This window comes from Trachurus japonicus, chromosome 7, assembly GCF_045865225.1.
Source record: "Trachurus japonicus isolate A0001 chromosome 7, Traja_1.0".
NCBI lineage: Eukaryota > Metazoa > Chordata > Actinopteri > Carangiformes > Carangidae > Trachurus > Trachurus japonicus.
Genome location: NC_140913.1, coordinates 1,066,039 through 1,084,897, shown reverse-complemented (window position 1 = coordinate 1,084,897; position 18,859 = coordinate 1,066,039). Strand labels below are relative to the sequence as shown.

Genomic DNA, 18,859 nt, shown 5'->3' with positions numbered 1-18,859 from the left:
GTTGGTGTGCTTACTGCTGTGATCAGTAATGTGTGAAGCGTTTAGCTGTGGGCTGTTGACACCTCCTCTCCCTCCTCTTTGGCCTCCATTCATCCCATTGAGACTCCATTCAGCCATCTGCAGTACCACGCATGATTAATCACACACTCCATTTACAAATAATAAAACACACACACTCCACTGACGTAGTGTTCACTTCCTCTCCCGTGTCAAAGATCAGTGGCTGCTGTGTTTGCTGTCATGTCAGTTCCAGATGATCTGATGCAGGAAGATTCAAACCATCACCATGAATAAATAGCAAACTGATGTTATTTGTGAGGCCAACTGTCATGAATACATTCATCTGCCTTGACAGTTAGTTGGGACATTGTGCATCTTCTTACGAAACCTTTGTCCCTGACAAACCGTGTTTTTCACAGTGACACTGATTCAGATTAATGACTCTCTTTTATTGTCTTTTCTTTTTCTACAGGTGTGGTTCAGCAATCGAAGGGCCAGGTGGCGAAAACAAGCTGGAGCCAATCAGCTAGCAGCATTCAATCACCTGTTGCCGGGCGGATTTCCTCCCACAGGGATGCCAACACTTCCTACATACCAGCTGCCAGAGTCCAGCTACCCAACCAACAGCCTGTCCCAAGGTAGACCAGACCACACCCTCACACACACCCATGATACCAGAGCTGTTCAGATACACTCACACAGTTGACAGAGTGAGCTAAGTGCTGGTGTGTTTGCTGTGTAGATGGTGGTGGTACAGTTCACCGTCCTCAGCCCTTACCTCCGTCCACCATGCACCAGGGCGGTCTGTCCAGCACCGACAGCAGCTCCGCCTACGGCCTGGCCTCCAACCGCCACGGCTTCTCCAGCTACTCGGACACTTTCATGAGCTCTACGGCGCCAAGCAACCACGTCAACCCTGTCGGCAACGGACTCGGTCCTCAGGTAAGTCCTGCTGGACAACTAGCTACTGATTTTTTTTCTTAGGGCGTATTCACACCAGGAAAGTCCGATTAGTACGGAAGTCCGGAAAGTTTTTTTTTACTTGGTGCGGTTTGTATTCACATCGCATTTTTTCACAAGCGGATCAACTTTGTAAACAAAAGCACGTGTATCCCACAGTCCCACAATCCCACAATCATTGGACAAAAACTATCAGCGGGATCTTCCACGAAAAGTACACAATGGAGGTCATGAATGCGTTTCTTGCTGCCCTTTCAATTTGGTAGTATTTCCAGTTGCACCTGTCCTGTGCTTATTCATCACTTGGAGGCTATGTGGCCGTTATGCAGCCGTCCCCGTGAAGGATGGTCAGACAACAAACATACAGACGTGCATGTGCGTCTGAAGGATGGTGCGCTAAAAAAAAGAAAAAAGCACGGCACAGCAAAAAACAAAACAAACAACTAACAAACAAAAAACATAATCATTCTCTTAGGATGCCGCGTTGCCGATCGGCATAAGCCTAGTCACATTTATTTCTGTTAACGGTTATTAATCGGATAACGACTTTCTGTAATCAGTTAAAAAAGAATATTAAGAATGTGCATCCTTAACGGCGACAGGTGCATCCTCTCCAGCATCTGATAAATGTTTTCCACTGACCAAATATCAAGGAGGCAGCGTGTCTATCTGTGCTCCATGTTGATCCACGGCTCATTGTTGATCATTTCCACATTTTCTGACAACAACGGAAGCCTGTTGAATCCAAAAAGGTGTTTGGGTTTTGCATTTGGTTGGGGAAAGGTTCGGTTTGTATTCACACCGGACGCAAATCGCACCAGGGTTCGTTTAGGACTCTGGTCCGGACCAAACAAGTGAACCGAGTCCCAGCTGCAGAGGTGGTCTCGGTCCACTTGTTTGATCCGGTAGTTTGTATTTACACCTCCCCAAAAGGTCCGCACCATAAGTCCGTTTCAAGCGGACCAAACAAGCCTGGTGTGAATACGCCCTTAGTCTTTTGTTTATTTTGTTTCTGGTTTCTGTAGCACTTTGAGATTACTTTATGAAAAGTGCTTTACAAATAAAATTTATTATTATTATTATTATTATTATTATTATTATTATTATTATTATTATTATTAGTACACATACTGTATCCATGAGGATTCTGGGTAAGGAACTAGATATCAGCCTCCTGTATCAGTGTAAGGCCATGAGGCTTGCTAGTCCGGCATGTTTGTAGGATGAGCTGGTGTAGGGCAGATTGGCTGCTGCCGTCTGCCACAACAGGAGGAACAGACTCTTGAAAACAACTGCATGTTGCATGTTGCTGGTACTCCAGGGTGGCTGTGCTGAGCAGGGGGATCCTGCTGTTTGTGGTCACTTGCTGTGGACAATTGCTCCATTATTGGCTGGTTATGACATATTGTGATGTTCCTATAACATATAATTGAAAACAAATACTACTACTGGTAACTGTGGGGGTCCAGAGAGCTCAAACATGTGAAAATAGTCAAAACACAAGCAAATACATTAGACGTGTGTCACAAACACTCACAAAATAACAGAGGCATTTCCAGGTGACACTTAAAAGTGATGAACACGGATGGGGCATACTTGTTGTTCAGTTCTTTGTTAGTTAAATTTTTTAAACAATAAGTGACAATGGATGTATTATAATATGTAATGTAATCTATGTTGCAGCCAGGTAAATGTCCCCTGGAAACACCTCTGTGTTTTGGATTGGAAGGTGTTTTCTTAAAGGGACAACAAGGAGTTTCTCCATCGGCAGAACCAAAAATTCCGCAACAAAGTCTCATATTAATATGGATGAATCTACGTTACCCACACTTGTTAATGGGTCCATTTTCGATAAATATATCGTTTTGTCTCTATCATTATTTTGTTATTTTAATTAATGGTGGAAATGCTGGGCGAGCCGACCAGTGTTTCCTTACTTTTGGTTTCGCGGACGCTGCCCGGCGAGTCATGAGAATAACGCCGCCGAATCGCTGTTTATGGTCGGAACTATGACGGTATCTGATCATCTTTGAACCTCTGACTTTAATTCTTGATGAATGAAAACATTCTTGGCAAGACGTCCGCCTTGTGCCGGTCCAAGAATTTTACTGTGCGCGCGGAGGCGCGGAGACACTTCGCTTTCCAAAACTCCTCCTTGTCCCTTTAAGTTGCAGAGTTTTGAACTTTGAACGGACTGGGAACCACGTCTAAGAAAGTTGGATTGTGGCTTCTAATGCAAAGGAATGTGAGTGGTTGATGGTAAATGGTAAATGGACTTGCACATGGACTCAAAGCGCTTTACAGGTCACATTCATACAGCGCTAGGCACAGCACGGGAATCTAACCATTCACACACATTCGTTCACCCAATGGACACATCAGGGGGCAAGTGTGCGTTCAGTGTCTTGCCCAAGGACACTTCCACATGTTGCCAGGAGGAGCCTGGAATCGAACCACCGTGGACAAGCCGCGCTTCCTCCTGAGCCACAGCAGCTCACCAGTCTATCACAGACAACCTCACACACACTCACACCTACGGCCAGCTCAGAGTCACCAGTGCCCCTGCTGTACATGTCTTTGGACTGAGCTGGACAACTGGAGCAAACCCACACAGACACTGGAGTTCTCCTATAGATCATCTTTTAGATGCTGTACTTATATGGTGCAGGCAGTATGGGTGGTCTCTGCTGTGATGTGGAGGAGCTCCTCAGCTGAATTACTGTCATTATCTCTGGATCATCTCTGTCCACGGAGAACAACAGTGATATTAATAGTATGTGAACGTGCCATGTTTTTCCAAGTTATTAAGGAGACTTGACTTTTAGTCAGTCAGTGCTTCATTAACTGCACGTTGCTAGTGGCTGAACTGAACAATGAAAACTACAATTAATTCTCCCCCTGTCCCTGAGACTGTGCAGTTAACGAGATTGTTGGAGCCCATGGCTCCTCGTGGATTCTGGCTTGAACTTTCAACCAGAAAGATTTGAAGAACAAATCCTTTCCACTCTCCAGGATAGAAAACAGAAAAGAAATAATCTCACTCGCTAATTACTTCAATGATTAATTTCAGACAGCGACTCTTCTTCTGTAATGAACACATGTTGCTGTCAGTTCACCCTGCTTTAATGAAATGTAGCCTATATCTCAGGACCAGTATCTTCTAGTACAGAGGAACAGGGTTTTAGTTCAGAGCTGAGCTGGAGTTACATACTGTAGGGTTACATAGAGTTACATGGGCATAGTGTTACATAGAATTACACAGAGTTACACAGAGTTACATGTTTGATCCACTGATCAGTTTACTGATTATAGTTTAGTTTACTGATCTGTGCAGTGACAGGGTGGTGGCCAGTGTAAAACTGATTAACCTCACTGTTTCAACAGTTCCCTCCAAATTCTGTGATATCTGAGGTTAATTATGATTTGGGGGAAATTAGTAAGTCAGTCCATCCCCCACCTGTCTCCATGGATACAACTATATTTGTTGCAAAACTGACATGATCAAACATAACATCACTAGAATAAGATTGATACATGTTTTTTATATCTTAGAAAATGAGTAACTGGTTTACAGCTGATTAACTTAAAGGGAAACTTGGTTCAACACTATGTTAAGATTTATGAATCAGTGATTAAAGTGTAAATTGAAGATGAGAGTTTTCTCACACATTAGATCCTGTAACATCACTCAAGGTCCATTTACTTTGTACAACTATCGAACTATCAAATATGGTAAAACAACAGAGCTCTGGAAAAAGCCAGTAAATGCACCAGGAATTAAAAGGCCAGTGTTCATCAGAAATACAACATTATAATGCTGATTGGGTTTCCATTAGTTAGTTTAGTTCCAACAGCTACCTGTTGTGTGTCTTTGTGAGTTAAGCACAAATCCTTTGTGCCATGAAGTTTCTACAGTAACCCAGAACAGACAAACCAAACACATGTTCTAGAGAGACTAGTTTTTATGTTATGTGAATGTTACCAGAGCTTCTACTACACACTATGATGGGGAGGGGGAGGGGAGGGCTTATCAGTTGTTTGCAACCTCAGCACTAGATGTCACTAAACCCTCCGCACTGGTCTTTTACAGCCTCGGAAGGTCAGGTGAATGTATTGGTTAACTCTATTGTGTGACACAGTAGGCTACTATAATGCAGCAGCTTCCTGTCAGGAGCTCTGACCAACAACACACCGTGTCGCACATTCACTGATGGAGTAAACAAGTAAAAAAAAAACAACAACAACACTTTAAGTCTCAGGTAGAAAACTCATTGTAATCAGTGTCCGGATTGAGCTTGAAGAAGTGACAGGTAGGTCTTCCCCTGAAGAGCAGCTGCCTTTTAGCTGTGTGCTCAGTTTTCCACACGTACATATGTCTGCTGTGTGTGCACATTGTGTGTTTTATGTTCAGCACACTGAATCTCCTCTGTAATGAAATGCTCTACAGATTGCTCTGCTTTCCTCTGCAACATCGGCTGAGCGAGGTTCCACAATAGATGCACAGAGGTTGTGGGTTAGAAGTGAGTGAATGAAATGAATACAGCAGTATGACTCGGGTGTTTTGCTTGGAGAGGGTGGTGTGGAGGAAGATACAGCTCCTCCATGTGACGTATCTGCAGATAGAGGAAGTGGCATTCGTCCACCATCAATAGAGGCAGCAGGCAGGACCCACAGTCCCACACAGGGTGCATGCTGGGACTTGAATTTATATATGACACCAATTGATGACAAGAGTTATCTCAAGGCAAACAGAGCAGGTCTAAACCTTTCTCTGCAAGGCAGTTTATATAGCCCATTTTTACAAACAGTTTTTTCACAACAGTATTTAGACCTGACAGATACCACTGAGGGCAACAGTGCTGAGGCAGAAACATGGATCAGAGCCAGGCTCACGGTGGGCTCAACCAAAATTGGAATAGAAAGTCTAGTTTTTGTCGTTTTTGTGTATTATATGAACATGTAAGTGATTCCTCCACTTCCTGTACACATTGTGGCTCTCTGACTATTTTCTCTCATCTCGTCTTTCTTCTGTGCATCTGTCACTTGTTGGCTCGGGTTGCTATGATTGGCTCAACAGCACTAAAGATGATTTACAACACCTGCAGTAGATTTGTGAGTGTCCTGGACGTCTCTGCCTCAGGTGGAAAGGCTGTGATGGTTAAAATAAAAACACAGACAAAATGTAACGATTTTCAACAGGTCAAGAGTTAAATGTGCATTTTGGGAACTAGACCCATTAATGCCACAGGAACATCTGTGCAGATGTGGATTAGAAGCTCTCAAATCACAGTGAGTGGGTGAGAACAACAGAGCTGAGATCTTGTTGGGACTCCAGACTGACAAACAGCTGCTGGTGAAGCAAACAGAGGAGGGCAACAGAACAACTGGAACGGATGTCCACACACACACACACACACACACACACACACACACACACACACACACACACACACACACACACACACACACACACACACACCTGCATCCTCTTCTCATTCTCCTCGTCTCCTACTCTAAACACAATTTTATTTTATTCTATTTCAATAATAAACACAAGGAGCACGACTCTGCTGTTGTTCTCATTGGAGGCTGATGGAGAAACAATTGACTAATCAGAGCTCAGTGGGTGGGATGAGGAAAGTATTTCACTAAAGTAACAGCAGAAAATCAGTTTCTGAGTCCAACACTGCTCTGCTCCGTCAGAACAGAGCACAATCAGGTGAGTCAACTGTGGGGGGGGGGGAATCAAATGAAATGTAAATGAAAGCAGCCACAGTTAGTTCATTTGGCTGAGATGCAATGAATGCTGCTGCATTCTGTGTTATTGTCCCCTCAGTCTGCTCTGAATGGCTCAGAGTCCCAGCTGAAGATTTTCCATTATGGGTTCACTGCCGTTGACCCTTTCATCATGTTCCCAGGCATTTACATGAGATAACAATGTAGGGTGAATTTCCTAAGATCCCACTTCAAAAATGTAGGAAGACCACATGCTGTACGTCTGACAGGCAATAATTCAATTTGAAACAGCTATATTGCATTTGGAATGTAATTCACAAACGCCATTTCTGCGCCTCCTCCTCTCAAATTGAATGAGAAAGAATTAGAGGCCGACTTTCATGTGGAGATGGAGTGTGCAGCCAATTCCAAGTCTTGACAGAAAGACAAAATGACAGTATGAAACGCTGTCCCTGTGATGGCACTGCATGTGTAAATAGAAACCCCTTTTCACAGCTTCACCATCACAGTTGTAACACCCACCCCACCTCCCTCCCCCTCCTCCTCCTCTTCCTCCTAAGAAAGCCTGCAAAATAAAGCTTTTTATTTTCAACTACACTTTCTGACAAATTCCCATAAATCTATTCTGCTGCAGAGCTGAGGGAGTGGTGAGGAGTTTTCCTTCACTGGCACAGACACTGATGCCGGACCACTAATCCCTTTCTGTCAGGTCAGACAACTTAGTGACCTGCCACTGAAGATGAAACTATTACTTCCCACAGTGACCCCAACACATCAACACATCACGAGTAAAGCAGAGCACATTTCTGCTCTCGCGCTCTCATTTCCTCTCTGGTTTGTTGTGAGAGGAAGATTTAGCCTGCTTTGGAATGGTGGAGCTCTCTGGCTCGCTATTTGATGTCGGGGTGAGAGATAGAAAGAGAGAGAGAGAGAGAGAGAGAGAGAGAGTGGGCGAGAAAGGATAGAATAGAGTGGGTTTCAGTGTTGGGGGATCAGAGCTGCTTTGGTTCTCCAGCTCTGTCTCTTTGATCCATATCCCCAGGCCTGCCTGCCTGCCTCGCTAACTCAGGCCTCTGCTCGTGATTCCTGACAACTGTCGGCCTGAGATAAGGAGGTGGGGTGGGGGAATGTGGGGGGCCTCTTCTACCGCCCTACCCCCCACGTCCAACCCCCGCACCCTGCACCACTGCACTTTATACACGTCTATTAACATTAACAATAACCTCTGTCTAAAAAAAAGTGGGCAAATATGTTGAATTATATACAAGGAGCTGGGTACAGAGGAACCCTCGCGCCCTATGCACCACCATCACACCCCCCCCCCCCCCACACACACACACACACACACACACACCTCACACCCCCTGATCCTCCACCCCCTGTAGAAAATATACAAATAAAAGCAGCCCTATTCCTGTGCCTGTCCTCCTGCAGCCCCCAGTTCAGAGTGTGTTGACACGGCTGTGTGCACCTGAATGTCAATGAGTGCGGTGCCTAATATTAGTCTCAGCTGCTATTAGACTTTGCAGTACTAAGCCCTTTGACTGGGCACGCTGTCAACTGGCACGCACCCATGTCAACAAATCAAAAAGGATGAGCACATATATTTACATCATTCCCATAATGAGGAGTAGAGAGAGGGGGTGGGGGGGTAGATGTTAATTAGAAATCGCCTGAAAAACAGACGCTGCCGCTTCACTTTGGCAACTATCAAAGCAAAGAGCTTTGTAGCAAATAAATAAATAAAAGACCTACTCAAGAAATCTGTCAGCAAGGAGAGGAATTTAAATCAGAGCCACTGATGGAGTGTTTGTAGGATATATTCTTCTTTATGCATCAGCAAGTGTGCTCTGCTCTGAACAGCCCAGGGTGCTATCTGACTGAGTGGGTAGAGAAGTGTTAAGCCCCTCCACTTCCTGTGGTTTGACTTGATGGTAGGCGTTGTCTGGCTGCAGCCCACTAACAACCACAACCTTAAACTTACACCTAATGTTTTTATTCATGTACTTATACTTTTCACACCGCAAAGGAAAGCTTGAATCTGATTGGCCACAGGTTGAGAGTCACATTTTCAGGTAATGCTTCTCTCAGAGCATGCCATCCTAGTTTAGCCTGCCACAGCTAGCCGTTGTTGTGAACTGAAGTGCTATCTGCTTGACAAGTCTGACACCACGTGACATGTTATCCACGTCCGGGATCTGTTACCCCGACCGCTCACATCTGGAAAATGAAAACAATAGCAACAGAACAAGTAAATAGCCGTGTTTCCACTGCAGGAGTTCCTGGTAAAGGGAGGGGGTAGGAACTTCTACAGGAACCGTCCTCTCTCTCGGCCCTCTCGGTGGCCGTGTTTCCACTGCAGAGTCGGACCCCGCGGCGACGTCATGAGCATGACGTCACCCAGGCAGGTCACAAGCACATGCACAAAAATCATAACAACAACGAAGAAGGATGGAAGGAGCTGAGGCAGTAGGCGCGTTTCTGGTTTGTGTGTTTGTGCACATGGCGGTTGATTGTAATCCTGCTTGAGTTTTTTTTTTTTTTTTTTTTTTTTACTTTTCACGGCATTGTGTTGCGGCGTGATGGATCCCCAGTGTGTCGAGGTGCGCTGCTGTTTTCTTGTTGTTTACAGCGGTGTCTGCTAGGCTAATGCTCCCCCCCCCGCCCCCTCCCCTCACCAGAGACTGCCTTCATCAACTCCTGCTAACATTTCCATATTTCGCACATTCCATGACAAACTGTAAACTGTTTTCTTGTCTGTAACAACATCTATTGCACGTCTGTCCGTCCTGGGTGAGGGATCCCTCCTCTGTTGCTCACCCTGAGGTTTCTCCGATTTTTCCCTGTTAAAAGGGTTTCCATGGAGTTTTTCCTCAGTCGATGTGAGGGTCTAAGGACAGAGGATGTTGTTACGATGCCATGCCCTTTGAGACAAACTGTTTGTAAAAACGGGCTATACAAATAAAATTGCCTTGCCTTGCCTTGCCCTTCTGCTCTCCCCCTTTTGAAAATGCCGGTTGTTTTGGTGCTTTCTGGTGGCGTCAGAGCCTGCTCTAGCTTTAGCCAATCAGTGCCAGGTTAACCTCGAGCCGCACCCAGGAGCTTTTCAGGGCCGAACGGAGTACCTACCCTGGAGTAGGTACTCCGTTGGCCCCCGTAAAAGTTCCTGTAAATGGCCCTGTGGGGGAGGTTCCTGCAGTGGAAACACGCATCAACGGGGCTGGCCCCGTAAAGTTACCCCGAAGTTCCTGCAGTGGAAACACGGCTCATGTCAGAGGTCTCCACATAATTTCAGGTTGGCACATGATAGGAGGTGCTAGCCAATTAGCTGAAGCAAAACTTTGTTTTTTTACTTAAGTCATTTAAGACTGGTTTGGAACAGAATGGCTAAAATTGTGCCTTAAAGAAATGCTCATAACAATTTCCAATGTTTTGCCACCCGTGATGGGAATAACTGACAAAAAAATGCGCCGTTACTTGACTCAAGAAGTACCGTCACAAAATAATACCCTACATTTTTTTCAGTCCATCAACTAGTTGGAAAAAAGCAGACAGAGACAGACAGGCTCCGTGGCCATCGCAGAGCTGGTTAGTTCCAGATAAACGGGAGGTTAGGGGGGCGAGTCCAAGTCATTTCACATATTTGAGCATTTTATAAAAAAGTAACGTAATAGTTACATTTCTTGGTAATTAGTTACTTTATAATGTAGTAGTAGTTACTAACACAGTTACTTTTTGGGGAAAGTAACTAGTAACTGTAACAAATTTCTTCGTGAATTTCTTTGACCGGCGCAAGACAGACTCATGTTTTCATTCATCAAGAATTAAAGTCAGAGGTTCAAAGACGATCACATACCGTCGTAGTTCCGACCATAAACGGCGATTCGGCTGCGTTATTCTCATGACTCACCACGAAACTGAAAGTAAGGAAACGCTGGTCGGCTCGCCCAGCATTTCCACCACCACTTCTGCCGATGGAGAAACTCCTCGTTGTCCCTTTAACAAAATAGTGCTTGACTCTGATTGGACACCAGGTGAAAGTTGTTTTCAGGTATTACTGCTTCTCTCTGAACGTGTCGGTCCAGAGTTGAAGACCAGAATCCTTCTTGTCTGAGCTGTTAGCAGGCTACAGGTAGCATAGCTACAACTTGCTACAGCTAGCCTTCCACACTAAAAACAATCTACACACAAAACTCAATTTACAGACAGCTGTTTACTTTTACGCTGCTTGGTTTGGTTTGGTTTATTAAGATCCCCATAGCTTTTGCAAGGCAGCAGCTATGGGGTCTTTTCATTTTCATAAGTGACAATAGGCTACAAACCAACTGCAAACAACACATACTTAGGCTAATACATAGAAAACAAAGAACACATACAGAAGACACATACTTAACAAAACATCCAAAACCAGCACCAAACATAAATAAAAATGACCAGCTCCTACATTGAATCATTACATTTACTATGTATCCTGTCACACAAGGATGCCATGACCCCATTTACAGATTTACACTAATGGTCAAAATTATGATCCAAATAATAAATAATTTGAATCATAATCATAATTTGCTCTCACGGAAGCTGACTGAGATAATGGTGCTGTTGTCATGTTCTGTCTGAAAGACCCACTACCCTGTCACATGTAGACACATATAATTAACACACTAACAACATGGGAATGTGCTGTGTTCAAGCTTGTCAGTAACTTTGCCCGTTGTGAGATAAGCAGCGAGGTGTTCCCACCGTGACAAACAGACAGTCTGTGTGTGTAGACATGTTAGGCTGCGGTCCATCTCTGCGTGATGACTTCAGGACCCAGCTGCCTGCTGTTTACAGCCGCACTTTTCCTGTCAGCCTTAAGCCGAGAGCCATCTCTCTGCTTATTTACATGCCATTATGGTGAGGAGGAGCGGAGACTGTCAGCTGCTGTTTGACTTGATATCCCTCTGTAGGCCAATCCATCCACTAACTCGACCGCTGCCTGCTCAGCCAGAGAGCCTCTTGGCCTGAAATCAGTGAAGACTTAAGACAGGGACATACAGACATACAGTCACTTTTCAGTTCATTCTACAGCTGAGGGTTCACGTCGGTCTGGTGTCCCAGCCATGCACATTTTCCAGTCCACACTTAAGTTGTTGGTGTTAACGCACAACAATGTTGTTTTCCAGCCGCTCTACAAATCAAGATGTAGAAGAAGAGAGCAAGAGAAAGAAAGAGAGAATAACTGAACAGGGTCAGGAAATGAACATCATTTGGCCTTGGCATTTTTTAAGAAGAAGAGTCATATAAGAATCATTTAAATGTGGAATCCATTTTATTATCTGGATCATGCGTAGCCGATGTCATATCTGGCCCTCTGCGTTGTGTTTCTCACGGCCTGCCCCAGGTGGGGTTCGAACCCTGGTCTCCAGGCGATGATGCTAACCGCTTCGCCAAGAGGTTGACAACCACCTGGCAAGTTGGTTAGCACGTCCTTTATGGGTGGAGTGAGTGCACATCCGTTACACATGCACAGGCAGCACAGTGACTATGTGGACGTCCATGTGGAAGGAATGAACTGGCCTTCAGTAGAGTAGTTGTAGAGCTGGTGCAGGAGGGAACTGCAGGTATAGTGTCAGTGGCACGGAGAAGGTTATAGGGTTAATTGTGGGGCCTCGTTTCAAGAACTGAATTCCTACACCTGAAGAACTAAGAAGCTGCTTGAATGAATGAATAAATGAATGAGGAAGTTAGGAGATGTCTCACTAACAACAGACTACAAACCTATATACAGGAGAAATTATAAAATAAAGGCCTGTCTCCAATATAAGTCTGTTTAATGCTTGCTTTTGCCTGAGCTTTTAACTTTGGTGTCATTACAGATCGTTTGAACAGATCAAAATTAGATCCAGCTGAGAGCCGCGTATATCCGTATAATGGAGTCTACAGGGCAGTAGAATGCAGCCTCTAAATAACACATTATCTGCTGCGAAACTCATTCATTTCACCAATATTTAGTTATGATAGGTTAGTGCTATTCCCCTCTGAGTCCGGGGTTAGCTGTTATCAACATCCGGGGTCTGTAGGTTGACCTACTGACCTCTGACCTGGATGATGTCATCTCTGAGCGCCGTGCGGCTCATTCTGATAATAATTATTCCACTTCGGCATTCAGGTCCATTTTTATCTCAACTAGCCAGAGCTTTAATGAAGTCCAGGTTGAGGAGAAGAAGCCTGTGGAAGATGAACTTCATCCAGCTGCTCATTTTGTTCTGACGAGTCGGAAACACGCAGAAACAAACCATAGTATTAGCGGAAGCAACAAGCCGCGCCACGCTGCACCACGGTCGGAGATGACATCATCCAGGTCAGAGGTCAGTAGGTCAACCTACAGATGTTGATAACAGCTAACCCCGGACTCAGAGGGGAATAGCACTAGCCTATCATAACAAAATATTGGTGAAATTAAGGAGTTTCTCTGCAGATAATGTGTTATTTAGTGGCTGCATTCTGCTGCCCTGTAGACTCGCATTATATGGATATACGCGGCTCTCAGCTGGATCTAATTTCATCAGAACGACTTGTAATGACACCAAAGTTATTTGGGTGAGTAAATGATTGTATTTTATGCTAGAAATAAGGTCCAGAATGTAAAAAAAAAAAAAGGTAATTATCCTTTAAATGATTTTCATCCACCTGCAGAAATGTTGTTATGACTGGTGTGACAGCATCAGTCAGTGCAAACAACCACAACAGCAAAATCTCCCAATGTTTACTGTGGAAGCTTCCACTTTGATATCTCACACCAAGGCCACTGCCATTGATCCGAGTTGAACTCATTTACTCAGATAAGGTGATATAATGTTTGTCTTTCCATTCAGTCAGCTTGTGAGTGTGTCTGTTTGTGGTTGCAGATCAGAGTCTTTAAATATTTATTTTTTTTGAATGTCTTTCTTCATCTCTGATGGGGGATTTGTCATTTTCAGGATTACAGCTTCTGACAAAAAAAACAACAACATATCTGCTTATAGTAAAATGGCATAAACTGATTGCATAATGACCTCGGATTGCATCAGAATTCTGCATTCAACACTGACGCGCTCAATGTGCTTTCCAATTACTGTGACTGAAGAGCCCATGGAGGACAGTGATAGATCCTGTCTGACACCAGCGGCATCTCAGCATCAGCCTTAATCCCAGGCTGTATCCGCCTACAGCAGCAGCTCGCTCTGACACTGCGAGGTGCACCCCCGTCTTTTAAATGCAGATAGTGAAGTGAAAGTTAACATCAAGGATGATATGTTCATTGTTGCACACCTCTCACCATGCTGCAGTCACAGCGATCATGTACGCTCACAATGCAGCCAGGGTGCAGAGTGTTTATTAAAGAATAGTGAGTGTGAGACCAGGCAAATGAGACACTTAATAAAAACCAACTTGTCAGTGCTCTCTGGTGGACAAACTATGGCATAAAGTCTCCTTTTTAATGCAGACCTGTGTTTTGTATGACACTGGTCACCCTGAGTCTGAGGAAACAGTGACACAAAAGTAGGCTGATGCAGTGAAGGAGCTTCACTTGATGATAGGTTTATTTATAGATGGAGACCAGCAGACAGAGAGTTGGCAGGGAAGCTCAGGCAGGTGTGATGACAGGAAGTTGAGTGAGATCTGGTGGATGGATGGAGAATGTCAAACATGGGCTGGAGACAAAGACAGAGGGCAACTGAAGGACAGTATCATAAAGACCAGCTCATCAAACCTGGAGGAAAAACTCACAACCTCCTTAATAAAGCAACATCATATTTGGTCAGTGTAAACTTGAAAGCTATGCGACTCTGCGAGTTTTTGTTGACTGACCCCTGGTGGTGCAGCAACATTTTTAAAAGAAAGAAAATAAAAAAAGAACTCATTGTAACTCAAGCATGCGTTGTCCAATCTGCTCCAGACATTATGTTTGGTGAGAGAGCCACAGCCTATCAATATCAATATTCAATTTTAAACACAGTGGACCACAATGGGGACAAAAATGTCATATTAAGATTATTTTGAGCATTTGTAATTTTCTGTTGTTCTTCGGTCAGTTGTGGTTGTTTGGGGGTAATAGATTTTTTTTTGTATTGTGTATGTTATTTATTCATAGCAGTAGCTATTAACAGTAATTATGTTATTGTCTGTAACTATAGTTGTGTTACGGTTGTTTTTGAAAGCAACACATTACATTAGCATTTATTTTGATGTTTAAAAAGTGATGGAGCTAGATTTAGGTCTGTTTTAGAAAGGTAGAAGAAAATTCCCTCTTCCCACCAATGTCAACAAGTGTAATAGGAGGTAGTGTGATCCAGTAAGGACTTGTTTGTAGTTTTGTCACCTTCAGCATTTGGCCTGCAGCTGATTTTGTTATAGTATCCAAAAGTCCCTACATGATCTCTCTGCTCACTATTTTAGAATTCAGCTCCATACTAAGCATCCAGCTGAACATATAAATAAGTGGGATGATGCAGTGGAGCAGTGTAGGCGTGGTGAGAGGCTGAACCAGGTGATACTACTGTGTGTCTTAGAGATAACTGTAGCACATCTGGACACCTCTGTTCTCTCCATCTCTCCATCTGCTAAAAGTCTTCACACTGTTTTCGGCAGTGGCTTATCACCTTATCCACCTTCTGTCTATCTATCTGTGTGTGTGTGTGTGTGTGTGTGTGTGTGTGTGTGTGTGTGTGTGTGTGTGTGTGTGTGTGTGTGTGTGTGTGTGTGTTATATCTACTAATATCTAACTACCTGCCATCCTTCATTGACCTTGAGTCACTTACATCTATTGTTTCTACAGAAGCTCTCTGCATGTGTCTGATTGGCTACTGCTGTGTGGTCAGGTCATAATCAGTCATACAAAGATTAGACTACTGGGGTTTTTTGTGGGCCCCACTGGGCGCTGGGCCCCTAGAATTATCATCACCTTTCTCCCCTATACAACGGCCCTGCATGTGCGCATGCTCCACAACAGTAGAGACGGCACAAAGTGGAGCAGAGAAGCCGCCCGAACCCGGCAAAGTAAAGAAAAAAAACCAACGTCAGCGCCGATTCGATGCATTTCACATATTTTATTTAAAAAAATAGAGAGCCCGAATTTGCATCTGGTCAGGAACTGCAGTTGAGAATTTATTATTAAGCTTACTAAGTTGTTTATATTCAGTTTTCAGTCAGCAGGACAGGGCGGCGTATTAACCCACTGAAATGACGGGTGACGCCAAATGAGGGGGCGGACCCCGTCAGTTATTCGATTTTCTCAGTTGCATGTAAATTGAGACAAGGACAGAAGTCTGATTAGACGCCAAAATCGAATTTTGATCATAGCTCGATTAAGCTCTGCATGTAAACGTACTGACTGTTCTCTGCAGCTCCAGGGTGGGGATCATGGGTGTTGGTGTTGACTGGTTGTATCACTCATGAGGTATATTGTTTTATAAGAAATATCTGTTAACAAGGTTTGACATTGATATGCAACAGAGGAGGTCTTTTATCAAATGTTTCAAATGTTCAAATGACTTTGATGTGATTTGTGGAGTACATGCATTGCTGACCTTGTCATCTTTGCTCGCAGTTGTTGAGGAGCTGTCTTTGCTGTTTGGTGCAATAGGAAGTTGTTCACAAACCACCACTGATTTCACTAGCAGCAGACTGGGACTGGAATTTCCTTTGAGATCAATACAGTATCTCTAAGTCTACGTCTAAGACTGGGTTTACTGGTCTCTGTGTGGATCAGTTCTATTTAATCTGTCCTGAGTGTGCAAGGCCAGTGATGATGTCAGTTTGAGGACACACACACACACACACACACACACACACACACACACACACACACACACACACACACACACACACACACACCGAGAGGAGCCCTGCTGCTTTCCTCTATTACAGTTGCCTAAATATTTCACCCTCTAATCCAGGCGCATTTAATTGATGTGTGTGAGCTTATGCTAAATATGAAGATTTGAATAATTTCCACTTTCACTGAGCACAATGGGCTGCTGCCTGGTGACAGGCCACCTCCTTGTTGCCCTGAAAAGAGGTGTTAGGCTGCTGGAAGCCCCTCACCTCCTCACCCAAGTCAGGCTTTGACACCTCCTGGGCTCCTGGGCTCCGTCACCCTCTGTGCTCCTCTACCCGTGTCTCTGTTTGTCTCCACCCCTCTGCTTTTATCTATTCTTCAAGCATCTTGTTTTGAGGGAACTCCTGCTGACGGCCTCTCTCTCTGTGTGTGTTTGCAGGTGATGAGCATCCTCAGTAACCCCAGCGGCGTTTCCTCGCAGCCACAACACGACTTCTCCATCTCACCGCTCCACAGCGCCCTGGACTCCTCTCCTTCCAACGCCATCTCAGCCAGCTGCAGCCACCGCTCGGCCGAGGCCTCCATCAAGACGGTGGACAGCCTCCCATCATCTCAGTCCTACTGTCCGCCCACATACAGCACCACCAGCTACAGCATGGACTCGGCTGTAGCAGCTGCCGGCTACCAATACAGCCAGTATGGCCAGAGTGAGTCCTGCTAGTCCAGACCAACATTTAGATGTGATATAGTATGTGTGCCAGACCCAACTCTCTTTGTGCATTCCTATCAGAGGTAGGGCTTTCCTCATTTTCTTTTGGATGAACGGGGTGAGTAGGGCTTAGATGGAGGGGGTCTCTGGCCTTCAAACAAGATTTTTCAGGACCACACTACAAACAGACAAATTTCGAGCACACACCGGATACACCAGCAAGATGGCCGCGCAAGCAACTAAAGAGACACATAAATGCAAATATCTTGGCCATTAATAAGACATTTAAAATTTCAACGTCTATTTTATTTTATTTTTATTTTTTAAAATTTATTTTAAAAATTTATTCGTCCATTCCACAAAACATAAACATACACAAACAAGTCAAAATTTCATGATCAATATGGGCGAAAGGACGAAGGCAGAAGCAAAGCTTATTACAGGAAGAAAAATTACAATAACAAAACAAAACAAAACAAAATTTGTAGGAAGATTACACTGGAAGAGTAGAGTAAGTAAAGTGAATAGTATCAAAACAAAACAAGCAGAACCACCATTTAGTAATAATAATTAACTTACTTTATCCTAGTGTTAAATATTTATTCAATACATTGATTTTAAACATCCTTTTAAATTGGGTAATAGTTGTACATGATTTTAATTCATTGTCAAGGCTATTCCATAATTTTACTCCAATAACAGAAATGCATTTGGCTTTAGTACAGTATTTGTCCTTGCTTTTGGTTTGTTTAAAATGCAGCTCCCCCTGAGGTCATACTGGGACTCTCTAGTGAGAACAGCTTTGGTATGCAGGATGGAAGTAGGTTGTTTATTGCCTTCTTCGAATTTCAATGTTTTGGTACTGGTGAAAAAACTTTTTATGTTACATTCAATCCTGTATTCATATATTATGAACTCATTCTACACAAAAAATATTTCAAAAAATCACTTTATGCTGTTATGTTGTGTAGGACACTAATGTTACATGGCAGTGCTGATTTGCACCACAGTCCAGCAGCAGCAAAGTGGTTGCACTTTTTTACTGCCTGACATCAGTGATGATGTGTTACAGTATGATAGTGGAGAAAAGAATACAAATGATAGATGAGGGGGATATGATACATTTCATCTCGTAATAAAAAAATACATCTGGTAGGGACAGTTGAAGTGGTGACTACTATGTACATTCCAATGTGTTGCCATTGTAATGAAAATAAAGCATCGCTATGTAACGCTAATGACATCTATTTACTATAACTTCTACAGAAAACTGACCTGGCTCTGAAAGTACATGTCTTAAGAACTTGATATTTGCCTCAGAGACAATTTAATATCAGAGGATAAATTTGTATAAATCTGTGAGTGACTTCAGCACCACGGACAGCGTCAGGCTTTTATCAGTCTGTGGCAGTTTGTGCTGCTGTTCATAAATAAACTAGATAGATCAGTCAAATCAGCAGGTGTCTTTAACAAATACACTCATGATCCATAAAACTATCTTATGGCATAATTATTCTTATTTCTTCTTCCCTTTTATGGATTTTAACTACTTCTACATTTTCTACTTTTACTCTTCAGATATTGTTTCATCTATATTAGTCATGGTTAAATGTTATTAAGCTGTCAGTTTTAAATATACTTGAGTAGAT

General features: G+C 43.6%; 1 protein-coding gene across 5 annotated transcripts in view; it reads left to right on the top strand.

Annotated features, from left to right (window-relative positions):
* Positions 1–18,859, top strand: part of LOC146983911 (paired box protein Pax-7-like) — a 52,730-nt gene that overhangs the window by 29,896 nt on the left and 3,975 nt on the right. For all 5 annotated transcript variants that reach the window (XM_085780697.1, XM_085780695.1, XM_085780699.1 and 2 more), the window contains 3 exons: positions 473–638; positions 743–942; positions 16,941–17,208. In XM_085780697.1, the coding sequence (XP_085636823.1) occupies positions 473–638; positions 743–942; positions 16,941–17,208 (634 nt within the window). The remainder of the gene's footprint in view (positions 1–472; positions 639–742; positions 943–16,940; positions 17,209–18,859) is intronic.